This window comes from Bombyx mandarina, chromosome 22 (genome assembly GCF_030267445.1).
Source record: "Bombyx mandarina strain Sakado chromosome 22, ASM3026744v2".
In the NCBI taxonomy this organism is placed as follows: Eukaryota; Metazoa; Arthropoda; class Insecta; order Lepidoptera; family Bombycidae; genus Bombyx; species Bombyx mandarina.
The window spans coordinates 7436994-7450767 of record NC_143228.1 but is presented as its reverse complement, the minus strand read 5'-3'; the positions used below and the strand labels follow the sequence as shown (position 1 = coordinate 7450767).

At 33.7% G+C, this 13774-nt stretch overlaps 1 protein-coding gene across 3 annotated transcripts; it reads right to left on the bottom strand.

Annotated features, from left to right (window-relative positions):
• Positions 1-3915: 3915 nt before the first annotated feature.
• Rab3 (RAS oncogene family member Rab3) lies at positions 3916-10719 on the bottom strand. Of its 3 annotated transcripts, none has more exons than XM_028182769.2 (6): positions 10217-10719; positions 9014-9114; positions 8491-8608; positions 8130-8248; positions 7119-7290; positions 3916-6938 (listed from the first exon to the last, which is right to left on the bottom strand). In XM_028182769.2, exons 2-6 carry the CDS (start codon positions 9112-9114, stop codon positions 6792-6794), a joined length of 657 nt encoding a protein of 218 aa, XP_028038570.1. In that variant the 5' UTR covers positions 10217-10719; the 3' UTR covers positions 3916-6791. The 3 variants fall into 3 exon arrangements, with proteins under 3 accessions (XP_028038570.1, XP_028038568.1, XP_028038569.1); XM_028182767.2 differs by lacking the exon at positions 10217-10719 and adding an exon at positions 9191-9312; XM_028182768.2 differs by lacking the exon at positions 10217-10719 and adding an exon at positions 9194-9253.
• Positions 10720-13774: the final 3055 nt, after the last annotated feature.

The following is a 13774-nucleotide window of genomic DNA, read 5'->3' as shown; positions in this document are numbered from 1 at the left end:
CGCGTCGGACGGATTAATTTTTTATGTTTTTACTTTATTTTATACAAAAGTGTAGGTCTGTTATTTATCAATTGAGGCATTACAGAGTCTGCCAGGTCAGTTAGTCTTATGATAAATATGAAATAGGCCATGAACTCGTTTACCCACCTATGCAATAATTGACATTTATCAACGTCAGAAAAATTCACCGTTACTAGGAATCGTAAATAGTTGTTGCGAGATTTTTAATTATATAAACTTGTACTTGTGTAAGTAATAAACGCATGTTAGACCACTTTCTACCTCTTTGTTGGCAGCTCCTCAGAGGCTATCTAATTACGCGCGAACTGGAGTCCAGATCCATTATACGTAAATAATACCGGACCAAAATATGTTCTTGTATAAAGGACCAAGACGCTACTACTACTACTACTACAAGACGATCTGATCCGCATCCTTATAAAAGGTGCCTTATGCTCTAAGCACTCTAACTTTAAAGCACCAAGACACAAGTCAGTGTCAACTTTGATAACGCAAATTGAATGAAGAACAGAAAATTGAACACAACATTACCTACATACTATTTACAGCGTTCTAATATTGGCATACATTAATTGTTCATTAATTATTATTAATTAGAGTGCAGTTATTTCTAATGATTTCTTAATACTTTTAGCCATATTTAGCTTCTTGTAAACCAAACTTTATGCTTCGCCACCGAAAACCACTCAAATCGCTATGAGACCGCCATCTGTTTGAAAAGCTCCAAAACTTTTCCTGTGGCCCTCTAGCTATTAGCAACGAGTGCGAGGCTTACTTCGTCGAAAACCTTCGGAATACTAATAGGTTGGGGAAAAAGTCTTTTCGCATTATAGTATGTATGAACTTGTAATAATCTCTTTGGCTATTTGTATCTGCCTGGTTTTGGTATCATTAAAAGTTCCAAATTCAAATTAGGAAAACGTGTGATTATTATTTATTTTCGTACTGTCAAGATAAGTGAATCTAATGAAAAAATTCGATACATTTTAAAATTTTACTACAAAAAAGGTAAAAATGCAACGCAAGCCGCGAAAAAAATTTGCGATGCTAGTGCAGGGTCTGTGAGAGTAAGTAGCACAAATTTGGTTTAAGCGTTTTTAATCCGGAAATTTTTATGTCAAAGATGCACGTCGCTCTGGTCGCCCTATTACGGATAAAATGGATGCCATTTTTTAAAAAGTGGAGCAAGATCAGTACATCTGTTGTTACAACGTAGCTGAAGAACTGGGAATTGACCACGAAACAGATTTGGCGCATTTGAAAAAAACTCGGTACACAAAAAAGCTCGATATTTGGGTACCTCACGAGCTCACTGAAAGAAACCTAATGAACCGTGTACTCATTTGTGATTCTTTATTACGACGTAATGAAACCGAACTATTTTTAAAGAAGCTGATAACTGGTGATGAAAAGTAGATCACGTATGACAAGAACGTGCGAAAAAGGTCGTGGTCAAAGGCCAGTCAGGCTTCACAGACTGTGGCGAAACCCGGGTTAACTCGCAACAAGGTGATGCTGTGTATGTGGTGGGATTAGAAGGGCATTATTCATTATGAGCTTAACAGCTAGCAGAGCTTAACCAGGCAGGACCATCGATTCTGAACTCTACTGCGAACAACGGATAAGATTAAAGCAAGAAGTTGAGAGAAAGTGGCCGGAATTATTCAACAGAAGGGGTGTGGTTTTTCATCATGACAACGCTAGGCCTCACACGTCTTTAACCACTCAGCAAAAATTAGGAGAATTTGGCTGGGTGGTGTAAATGCATCCGTCTTGACCTTGCACCTTCAGATTTCAACTTGTTTCGGTCTCTTCAGAATTCTTTAGGCAGTGTCAGGTCAACATCACGAAAGGACTGCCAAAACCAATTGTCGCGGTATTTTGTTCAGAAACCCCAAAATTTATATAGCAATGGGATCATGTCCTTACCTACAAGATGGTAAAAAGTTATCGAACAAAATGGTACATACATACTTTAATTAAATGTAAATAAACTATATTAAAAAATGTTGTAATTTTTTTTTAAAATGCGAAGAATCTTTTTCCCCAACCTATCATATACACAATTAAATCATACTGTCATATTTTATATTCATTTTATTTTTCCTAATTCAAGGTTCCAAGACCATATACTATCCTTAGAACAAACCAAAAGTAAAGAAAAAAAAATCGAAGCTATTGCAGATCTTCACATGAGCCTCATTTCTAAGGATGGGTTGCATTTATTAGTTGCTTATTGACTCCAGCCTGAGTTGGCGAGCCCAGGTCATTTCCGTGTGTCAGTGAGTTACACTTACACTCCGTATGCTTTACCGCCTGAAGAATTTCCTTCCGCCCGAGACCAAGACAATGCTCGTTCAAACTTTGGTCTTCCCCATGATCGACTATGGTGATGTGTGCTACTTTGACCTGAATGCAGATCTACTCAATAAACTTAACCGGCTTCTCAATAACTGCATTCGATTTATTTATAATCTTCGGAAATACGATCACGTATCTTCTTATCGCTCCCAACTCAAATGGCTCCCCATTCGTCAACGCCGTAGCTTGCGTGCTCTCAGTACTCTTTACTCTTTGTTGCACTCCCCAAATCCACCTGCTTATTTAACTAATTCCTTTCAATACTTTGGGTCTGACCACAGCCGAAATCTTCGTTCATCTCACAATCTTCTTCTTCGCTGTCCTCCACATAGTTCTGACTTTTTACATTCTTCATTCACAATTCAGTCTATTCTTCTATGGAATGCGCTCCCACTCAAAATAAGGTCGGCCACTACACGTGAAGCGTTTAAGACGAAGGTTCGAGAACTGTTTCTCAGAGAGTTAGCAGAGTCATCTAATTGATAATATTTGTTTATATATGTTTTTATATGTATATATTTATATATACCTATATATTTATGTATATGTATTTATTTAAGTACTATGTATTATGTATGTTATATATACACATAATATATGTTTAAGTAATATCCCCTTCACACTACACCTACCAAGCTTCATCTCTGCACTCCCCTAAGGTAGACTGTTAGAGAATGCCTATGGCATTAAGTCCGCCTTTATACTTTCTAGTATAAGAAGTTATAAATAAATAAATAAATTAGTCCCGGCAACCATTTGACATCAAATGGGCCGTGATATTATCGGCCAGGTCGTGTTCCTTATTTTAAAAAGGCTTTTTGAGGTATCCGGTCTCGACGGAAAAAAATATGCGATCGATTATCCGCTCACTAAAAAAACCAAATGAAATGCCTCATGTCTTTGAGAAATTAAAAGAGGTTGAGGACAAAGATACGGATAGGCTTTATACATTAATTGATTTAAGAAAATTCAGTTTGAACGTGACCCTCAGCAATCAAGACAACGACAAAGCAGAAGTCTGAAGAGTGCTCCTTCAATTCACTACCTAAGCTGTTCATTAATTATGAAATTCATAAACTATCAGATTTTTGATTGTGAATGAGACTACCATATCCCTAATATTATCTTATGAGGAAATAGCTTACGTCATCCTATTATTAAAAAGTTGTTGCGATATTTGTCAAGCCATATCGTGAGAGCCTTGACCTCATGAAACGCGCCTCGTGGTCTTGTATCCAAGCAAAATCAGAACTGCTAAATAAGCTTAAATTTGATCATCAAGAGTCAAGATTTGTAATAATAAAAATTATTTAAATATTATTGTGTTTTTGTTGACATCGTCTTACAGAATATAATATATGGAAAACTAATTTTGTATTAACGGCAAAAATATAATATAAAGTAACTTAATACATTGTATGTGATTCATCACCCAAATCTTTCATCTTTTGCGTCAATCTGTTGCAGAAGAAAATTGGTCCGTACATATTTTAGTATAAAAACTATAAGGTATTTGAAAAAGAAAACACCCAATCCCATTCAATATTTATAATATATTTTCGTGAATCTCTTACATTGTGTATTTTTAAATAAATCCTTTATCAACGCACAACAAATACTTTAACACACATAATGAGAACACGTCTAATCGATTACATGTTTATGACACCAATAAGAATAAATGATTTTATATGAATGTGAAAACATCTTTAAAATCATATTTTCTGATTATCATAATATTAGTTTTTCCTAAGAGAATGAAAGAAAAGCATAGTCTTGCATTCACTAAATTCTTCTAAGTAGTGCTACATTAAGCCCATCACTACGATATGCATCTTCGTTCATTGAAAAGAACTTCCACTCATCTAGATATTATACTTTCTACTTTATTTTGACATCGTAGCCTCTGAACTTTTAAATTAAATTGATCTGTTATGTCATGTTAACTTCATTCGTTTTTAATTCAGTGACATGGGCTGACTGTTGCGAGTATAATAATAATTAATTCTGAATGAATTGACTTTTGATTTGTGAATATTGATGAGTGCTAAATGTCAATTTTTAAAATAATCAAATTTTTGCTTAAAATAACATCTTTTCTTGTTTTTGTATTATGTCTTTTTTTAAATAGAACGATAAAAGTGTCCTCTGAAGCATTTTTTGGTATGGTTCATACCTCCGCGCTTATTATATTTATCAAAGCAATAAGTTAATATTAAAACGGTAAGTAAATACGTATATTTGTTTACATCTCATAACGAAGATTATCATAATTATGTTTATTAACTAATATTTTCTAGTAGGTATATAGTTAGACTCTAAAAATAATGTGCTCATGTCATCAACAAAATGTAATTTTTAACATGTATTGTCTAGTTCCTCTACAGATAAGGTCAAACACTAGCTTAAAAAACATTTAAACTATTATGTGTGACATCAAAAATAATTTTATGCAAATACTCATACAATTTCTAACAAGCTTATGTAAGCAGTAGAGAGAACGATTTAAATCCAAACATTGTTCATTCCATTAACTTAAAAATTCCTAATATGCTGCCAAATTTTACTCGAATGTCTTCAAAAATATTGCAAAAAAACTATGTACGTTTTCCTATTTGCATGAGAAATACTCATCCTAAAGCATGAACTACATGAACATTAAGCAAATGGATCGATCGTCAGTCGAACGATGACCACCACCGGATATAGACCTCCAACAAACCTCGACAACTGATCCTAATCTGTTCCTGTAACCATCGTGCGAACTAATACAACAATTTCGACGCTTGAAAGGCAAACGTGACTGCGTCAATAACTGCTTTGTACATAAATGATAGGCAATAACCATATTCGATGCGCAAAAAATATATTTCTAGGTCTATTAAAATCATTTCAATGCTACAGCTACTAGCCAGATTCTACTACAGCTAGATTCGTTAAAATAAATTTTGTTTTTAGGTATTTCAACTTTAAGTAGTCTACTGTAAAGTTCACGCATTGTCGCTTAGTCACGTTTGGCTTTCAAGCGTCGATATTTTTATAATTAAATATGATTACGAAGACGTCACACAAGTGACTTACAAATTAATATTTTTTTTTTCTTAAGTAACAGCCTGAGATGAGACAACGATTAACTGAAACACTTTGACCATTCTTACGCTAATGTTCAAATAATAACACCTATAGTAAGATTTTAACGTAGCGTAGTAACAAGAATACAAAGAGAGTTTACATTATATAGGTAGATAATACTATACATTCATTTATACATCGGTTAACGTATTTACATATTCTAGATAATCAGTTTTTTTTTTAAAGATTAGACACGTATTATTCCAATTTTTCTTGAGGCCGAGTAATCTTGCAATAAAGATTTTTCCTGTTAAATTTTGTCAACACTAGGTAACACGATTAATAAGATAGATTACATCAAAGTATAACAACAAACATCGATTAATATCAACTACTTAATAATCAAATGACGTTGTTCTAGTAAATACCGTCACTAAAACATCTAAATACAAGTTGATTAGTAGCAAAAAGTAACAGAAGCATTCGTAATCCATAGACAAGAAGTATCAAAAACTAAACGAGGATAACAAGAATCAAAGTTTATAATCTCTGCCCAACAAAAATTTAGAGCTTAATACGGATTATTTTTCCTTCGATTTTAGAAAATTAAATATATTAATTATCTATTTTAAACATTATACTATTTGTTGCCATAAAAAAAAGCTTTAATATTAAGAGTTTTGCTGTTAGAGTTTATAAACTTTAATATTATGTTGTTCCTCAAATGATTCAATCTAAAACTATATATCAAAATCTTTTTGCGCAGTTTGAACATCTGGTTTAAGGTTTATTTTTCAAAATCAGCTTTGGTCCAAGATATTTTGATGCTTTAGATTATAATATTCTCGAAATAATTCATAATAGCATCGTATTTTTCTTGTTAAGTTACAATTTGTTTAGTTAAATAATTTTCGTGCAAATAAATATTTAAATGACGCAAATTGTCAGATCCCTACTCCAGCTCGCAGTATACACATATATAGCTAAGTAACATCTATAAGATAATAATACTATTACAATAATTTCATTTTAATAATACATAATTTTTAACAGCCAATCTATTTGGTTAATACATATAATTTTATTCAAGATTGACGTAACAGTATTTGAATAATTTATATTATAATTATATTGGTTGAAAATGTACTTAAAGTTTTTAAAATCGTCTAAATTTACGTTACATTTGTTTGAAATATTCCAATGTAAATATCAAGAAATAAATAGTTATGTACTGATTTTGATAATATTCTGTTCATTAATAAACTGTTTAAGACGAAACTCCGTTTATAATAAATCAAATGAATCAGTAATTTTATCTTTTTCAATAAATAATTTCATTAGCAGTTACAGTTAGGATTGTTGCTTCCTTGAGGCTGCTCCGTGAGGCGCTGTCCACGGGCTCCTCCGGCCAACATCGCTGGCTCCGAATCAAGACTTTCGGACATCTTGTCGCAGATTATGTCGACTAGTCGCTCGAATACAGCCTAAACAAAAATTGTATTATCATTCACGAATCCCCATCAGGAAGCTATTTATCACGATTGTCTATAATCAACGCTACGAATCTATTTTTTCTTAGTCATGTATTCAAATTATTAAGTGGCTATGTTTGATCTTTAGACGGAAACAATTGATATAGTTAAAACAAAGCAGACATTTTGTACCTTGACATTTATATTTTCTTTTGCGCTTGTTTCATAAAACTCGACACCCAGTTGATCAGCCAACTGTCGTCCACGCTCCGCGCTAACTACACGCTCTTCTTCCATGTCACATTTGTTTCCGACGAGAATAACTTGAGCATTATCCCACGAATATGTCTTAATCTGGGTAACCCTAGTGCATTATAATTTATTAATGTTAATCTTCTATATATAGGTATATATATAAATGAATTATTGTTCGTTAGTCTCGCTAAAACTCGAGAACGGCTGGACCGATTTGGCTAATTTTGGTCTTAAATTATTTGTGGATGTCCAGAGAAGGTTTAAAAGTTAAATAAATATGAAAATTCTCGGAATTAAATAAAAATAACAATTTTGTTTTTCCTTTTATGTGTCCCCGTCGGACGGATTCCTTTTATTTGAGGCACTACGAAGTCTGCCGGGTCAGCTAGTATTATATATTTTAATGCTTTTGTGTGTGTTTGGGTGTGGAGTTTGTCGGTTTATTTTATGCATTACTAGACATACCCCTTGTAATTTAACGGCATAATGAAAAAATATGTACTAAACTTACGACCGGACAATCTACTGGACACCAAAAATTTATCGGAAATTCAAATGTACTGTAATGAAGTATTTACTGGTGGTAGCACGGGTAAGTACCGCCGCCCTGCCTATTTCTGCCGTGAAGCAGTAATGCGTTTTGGTTTGGAGAGTAACTCTACTGAGACCTCAGAACTCATATCTCAATGTGGGTGGCAGCATTTACGATGTAGACGTTTATGGGCTCCGGTGGCCACTTAACACCAGGTGGGCTATGAGCTCGTCTACAAATCAATGCATAAAAAAAATATGAATTTTCATTCAGACTTCACATAACCAATAACAATCATGAAGTATATTTACATAAGTACAAAATATTTTGTATGTTTTTTTATGTTAATTTGGGCGTTAAATCGTATATTTATTTTACAGATTCAGATGGAAAGAAAGTAAAACTTCAAAGCTTACCAGTCCTGTACGCTGTTGAAACTTTCCTCGTTAGTAATATCATACATCAGAATGAAGCCCATAGCACCTCGATAATAGGCAGTTGTGATGGTACGGTAGCGTTCCTGACCTGCAGTATCCTAGAAAAAGAAATATAACCTATAACAAATTAACTTTTCGACCATGGAGTGTATGTAGATAGATATTCATTAAATCACTGGAATTTATTTAAGAATAGTATAGTAAATAGTACAACATTTCAATTTTTCCTTTTCCATATTACGTAAAAATATTATTCCCTAACTTAACACCAAAATGTGTTGCATCATTTAGACATATCTTTTCGAAATCTATGAAATGTCTGATTTATTCAATTACGCACCCATATTTGCAATTTGACGCGCTTATCGTGCCGGAAAACTGTTTTCACTTTGAAGTCAATACCAACGGTAGACACAAAGGCTGAAGTGAAGGAATCGTCTGCATATCGGAAGAGGAAACTGAAAATGGGGCAAATGAGAAAAAATCAATATATTATATATAAAATACAATTGGAAAGTATCACAAGTATATAACTCTATGAAATATTAATGGAATATCAATAAAATCTAATTAGAAAGTGAAATAATCAAATAAATGGTATGAACATAAACAATAGTAACGAAAAAAAAGAAAGATGTAGATTTTGCTGTAAATATAAGGTGGAACAACTCGAATTTAAAATTCGAACGTACCATTGATTAAAATTCATCTACTGGCCTTAAACCTATGTAATTGACGTTTCTCTTTGAAATAAAGGGTCCTCTCTAAATAAACAGTTGTAATTTTATGAATGTTGTTGATGAAAATAGAAAGAAACTATCAAAAGGGATACGTTTTCGAGTAGATCCTTGACAAGTTCTTACCTAGTTTTTCCTACTGAGCTGTTTCCTATGATCAACAGTTTGAACATGTAATCGAAGTTCTGATCCGCAGCATCTTTCTGCCATTTTGCTTCGCCAGTCATCTGCACACAATCAAAATCTCAGATATCAATAGGGAATATGTTTTTTTTTTCTATATTTATACCTGTGTTCACTAACCACCTCTTCATCAATTGTATTCATAATTTTGCATGACGTAGAATCCATTTTTTATTCAGAGCCACCTAACTAATGCTCAAATAGTATCATACTGAAACCATTATTTCAAACGTTCAACAGCAAAATACAGTTTATGTACACACAAATTGTATGTACATATAACGTTTTTAACATTAATCTAAACGCGACTCTATTATATGTTCCATACAACCTATCACTAAAACACAGCTATATTTGTTAAATGAGCTTTAATAATGCTCTTTGTTGCCCATACAAATAGAGTACAATTTTCTATATGTCTGTCGTTATCCCGTCAAAGTATATAAGTTGTTTTAGATAACGGAGCCTACGTCATTTCCTAAGCGATAGAGTGACGTTAAGTTGATTTTTCAATAACATTAATGACATTTTTCAATTTCCAGACGGAATAGCCTTAGCATTTAAATGAAGCCTTATTGACATAAACCTACAGAAATAAATTATGATTAGTTCTAAAAGAGAAATATCGAGACAAAATCTCTTAAACACAAACAGCAATTTTTATATTATATAAGTATATAGTGTACCGTTCATTTTTTTTCGGAGAGGATTACAGCCCTGTGCAATAGATGCGTGGCTGTTTTTTTTTAAATACTGTAGTTATCTGATTTACTTACAGCTGTGATCAATATCCCGTAGTTCTTTCATGTCAGATAAACTACAGAACTTGCGTGGGCAGAATCCGGATTGACTACATATAGGATTATGTTATTTTATTTATTGCTAATATACTAGTAATTACTAAAATATTTCGGATTAAATAAACTGACATGATTTCAATTTATATTCATCTAAAACTTGCAATTTTCGGGAAAAGCATGATATACCTTTTTCAATTGAGACGTTGCCCATTTTTAGGCGGGGGCTCTAATGGGGACACAAAGGCGCTTTTAGAAATATTGTACAATGAAATTTATGAGTGCAAGTTAATTTCGCTCGATGAAACTAAAACAAAATGTATGTGATTATTTCAAAAAAATACTATACCTTTGAGCAGTCTTTCTGTGTTTCCTATTAAATGAGATGCAAAGAAGGCTATCGAAGGAACTGTTTAGCCTTTACAAATTAACCTCGAGAACTATCTTCGCCTTACAGTCGGCAAGGCTACAGGAAAGTACTTGCTTATCGATTTTCTTCACTGTCGCGGATCTCACAAGGCTATACACATTTAACCCACTTTGAAATTTATATGGATGGGAAGTCAAGCAAACACGAATGCGTGCTGCGTAGATTTGTTACGAACAAATCAATCGATAATTCAGAAATGCTATTTCGTAACTTACTGTTTTATGTTGTATACTTTTGTTAAACTAACAAATTAAAGCAACCGCTCCATTGTCATGAGCAGCTTGTGTGCGTTTACTTGAAAAATGTTTTAACTAAATTATTTGAATCTCCTTAGGGATGAGCAGTATTTCGCGTTCACAGCTGTTAAGCTCTAAATGTTCCCCCTTCTATGGTAACAGATGCGGGATGGAAATTCAAAATGGCGATAAGTTGCGCGCGCATTGTGTCCGCGCATCCTGTCAACACTGACGCAAACAAGGCTATTTTTTAAACATGAAACCTGGAATTTGAATTGCAACAGCATTACTACGTCAAGATCTACTCCAGATTCATATGAATTTCATATTGCTCCTACCATTAATCTGTTTTTAGACTTTTTTAGACTACATAGAAAGTGTGTACAATTCATGTTGAGTTGCGATGATATTGAGCTGCTATTTTTAGAATAAGCATCTTGATCCTCAATGGCCATGAGACTTATCTCGTTCTCTGAATAAAGATTTGGGGAAAGATAATACAATTATGATTAAAAGACTTTACAGATCGATTATTTAACTTTATATTCTACGTTGTTTAACAGATAACTCAAGTTAACATTCATTCAAATCTTCGATAATTATTAAATGTATCAGAATTACTATTAATTTAATACATCTTCTAGATATTTATTTAAATTATTAAAGCTATGTTTTTGTTTAAGATTAAATTACTTTGTTAATGGATTTCTATTTTAAATAATTTTATATTACTTTACTACATTAAAATAGTCAAATTTTGAAGTTATTTTGATTTGGTGATTTATAACTAGTACAAACAAAAAAATTACAATGATTTTATCTTACACACACTAAAAAATTACGTAGTACATTCTAATGAATAAAAACTTAATACGAGATTCAATTTTCAGGGGTTTTAGTGAGTTTAAGCCTTGAACTTATCGTGACCCATTTACCTATATTTCACAACATTGAGTATGTGCTTCTACGAGCTTGCCTTTCCAGGAATCATTTTTGCTGTTCGAGCAAACCCGTGCGTTCGTGTGAAATACATTATACTCGTACATATTTGTTCTGGAATTAATACACCTTCTAAATGTTTTCAGAGTGCAGTGATATCGACCCCATCGTCAAGCGCAAATAATATTCGTATAAAATACATTATACATATTTGTTCTGGAACTAATACACCTTCTAAATGTTTTCAGAGTGCAGTGATATCGACCCCATCGTCAAGCGTAATTTATGTTCGTATGAAATACATTATACATATTTGTTTTGGAACTAATACACCTTCTAAATGTTTTCAGAGTGCAGTGATATCGACCCCATCGTCAAGCGTAATTTATGTTCGTATGAAATACATTATACATATTTGTTTTGGAACTAATACACCTTCTAAATGTTTTCAGAGTGCAGTGCTATCGACCCCATCGTCAAGCGCAATTCATGTTCGTATGAAATACATTATGCATATTTGTTCTGGAACTAATACACCTTCTAAATGTTTTCAGAGTGCAGTGGAATCGACCCCATGGTCAAGCGCAATCAATATTCGTATGAAATACATTATACATATTTGTTCTGGAACTAATACACCTTCTAAATGTTTTCAGAGTGCAGTGAATTGCGCTTGACGATGGGGTCGATCCCCATCGTCAAGCGCAATTTGAAAAGAATCCTTAACTACTGCTGCTGTAGGTAGACAGTTTCTTGGCAGCGTTTTAGTAGCTGATTTTTATGTGCAACGGGAACTTGAATAGGTGGACCTCAGGCGCCTCATAGACATAAATAAATATGTATAAGTAAAGCCGACTATAAGATTGTTGTACAAGTTTTGTACAAACTTTAATGTATTTTTTTATTTATTCAAACAAAATGCATTGAATGTGACCTGTAATTTTATGATATTGACATGACAACGTCTTATAAATCAATGGAGCCAGCTGCACGCACGAAAAAACATGACTCATGCGGCGTTACCTCGCTCTGAGGCGTTCCATTTAGGGCTTGAAGTGCAAGCGAGAGCGCGCAACGAGCGACAAAGAGGCACAATCGACCTCCGCGTTCGGCAGCGTTAAACATCTGTCTCTCTCCTACTTGAGTGAGCGATGCATCCGCGTGGACAGCTGCTATACAATAATACATTTACATGTTTTCGTCAAGTATGAAGTTCAGTGAAAAGTGAATGTGGTGTCAATTGTCCATACAAAATATCTATCAAACAAATAAAATTAAAATTTTCTTCTGAAAATGAAACCATTGCATCAGTATTTTCTTACGACGTTGTCACGTTCAACCTCGAATATATTAAGTGTATAATCTATGCGTTCAACTATTGTCAGTAAATCGACTTTACAGACAATCGATTTTTATTATAAAACTTCATCGCTCGTATCATATTTGACTAAATTACATTTGTAGAAATAGAATGACAAGGGCAATAATATATGTCGGCTCACGTCAGGGATGGCTGAGCGGTAGTTTCGCCATCACTCGTATTTGGTTGAACACAGTTTATAAAAAGTCAATAAAACCTTTTGAATAATAATTATTGAAACTCAACACACACAACTTTCACAATGACAGGATAAACCGACAGTTTCGTTGCACATACCGACAGACCGACCGACTGACTGACTGACTGACTGACTGTCAGAGACTTACTGACTGAGACGGACCGACCGTCCGATATGGCCTGCATGACTGTCTGACACGGAACGCCACGACTCTGTCCACGTACCGCCATTTTATACTGTGGCGTTACGTAGTCTACCCTTCATTTTGTGATATTTATCAAAACAACATCTCATCATTTAAAATAATAATCAAAACCACCGTCTTAATATTACTAAAAGTCGTTATCTACGACAACTAAAAGTCGTTATCCACGACACGGCCATTCTGACATGTCACACGTCCCTGTGTGACGCTCCTGCAAGAAAAACAACCTTTTGCAATATCAAACAGGTTTCGTCTCGGCCAATCCTGATACATTCACGATTGAGGATTGGGATTCCTTTCATTGCAAACCATAACGTTAGCTCTCAACAAGATCTTTAACAGACCATGTTAACCTGTGTGAGTAAATAACTTAATTACCCAATTATTAGTGATACTACAACTGAAAAATTTCATTAATGCTCAATAAGCATTAGAAACCCGAGTTATTACAAAACAACTCAATCTGAGCAGTATTTCACCAACCACAAACTATCGTTACAATTACTTCCATCTAGTGAGAGTAACTCATGCCACCTAC

Bases quoted from the DNA above. Each gene is read 5' to 3' on its own strand.
- Rab3 (XM_028182767.2), bottom strand. From the start codon at position 9,238: ATGGATTCTACGTCATGCAAAATTATGAATACAATTGATGAAGAGGTG. The intron at 9,115-9,190 runs GTTAGTGAACAC...GATTGTGTGCAG, and splicing joins ATACAATTGATGAAGAGGTG to ATGACTGGCGAAGCAAAATG. The intron at 8,249-8,490 runs GTGCGTAATTGA...TTCTTTTTCTAG, and splicing joins GCGTCAAATTGCAAATATGG to GATACTGCAGGTCAGGAACG.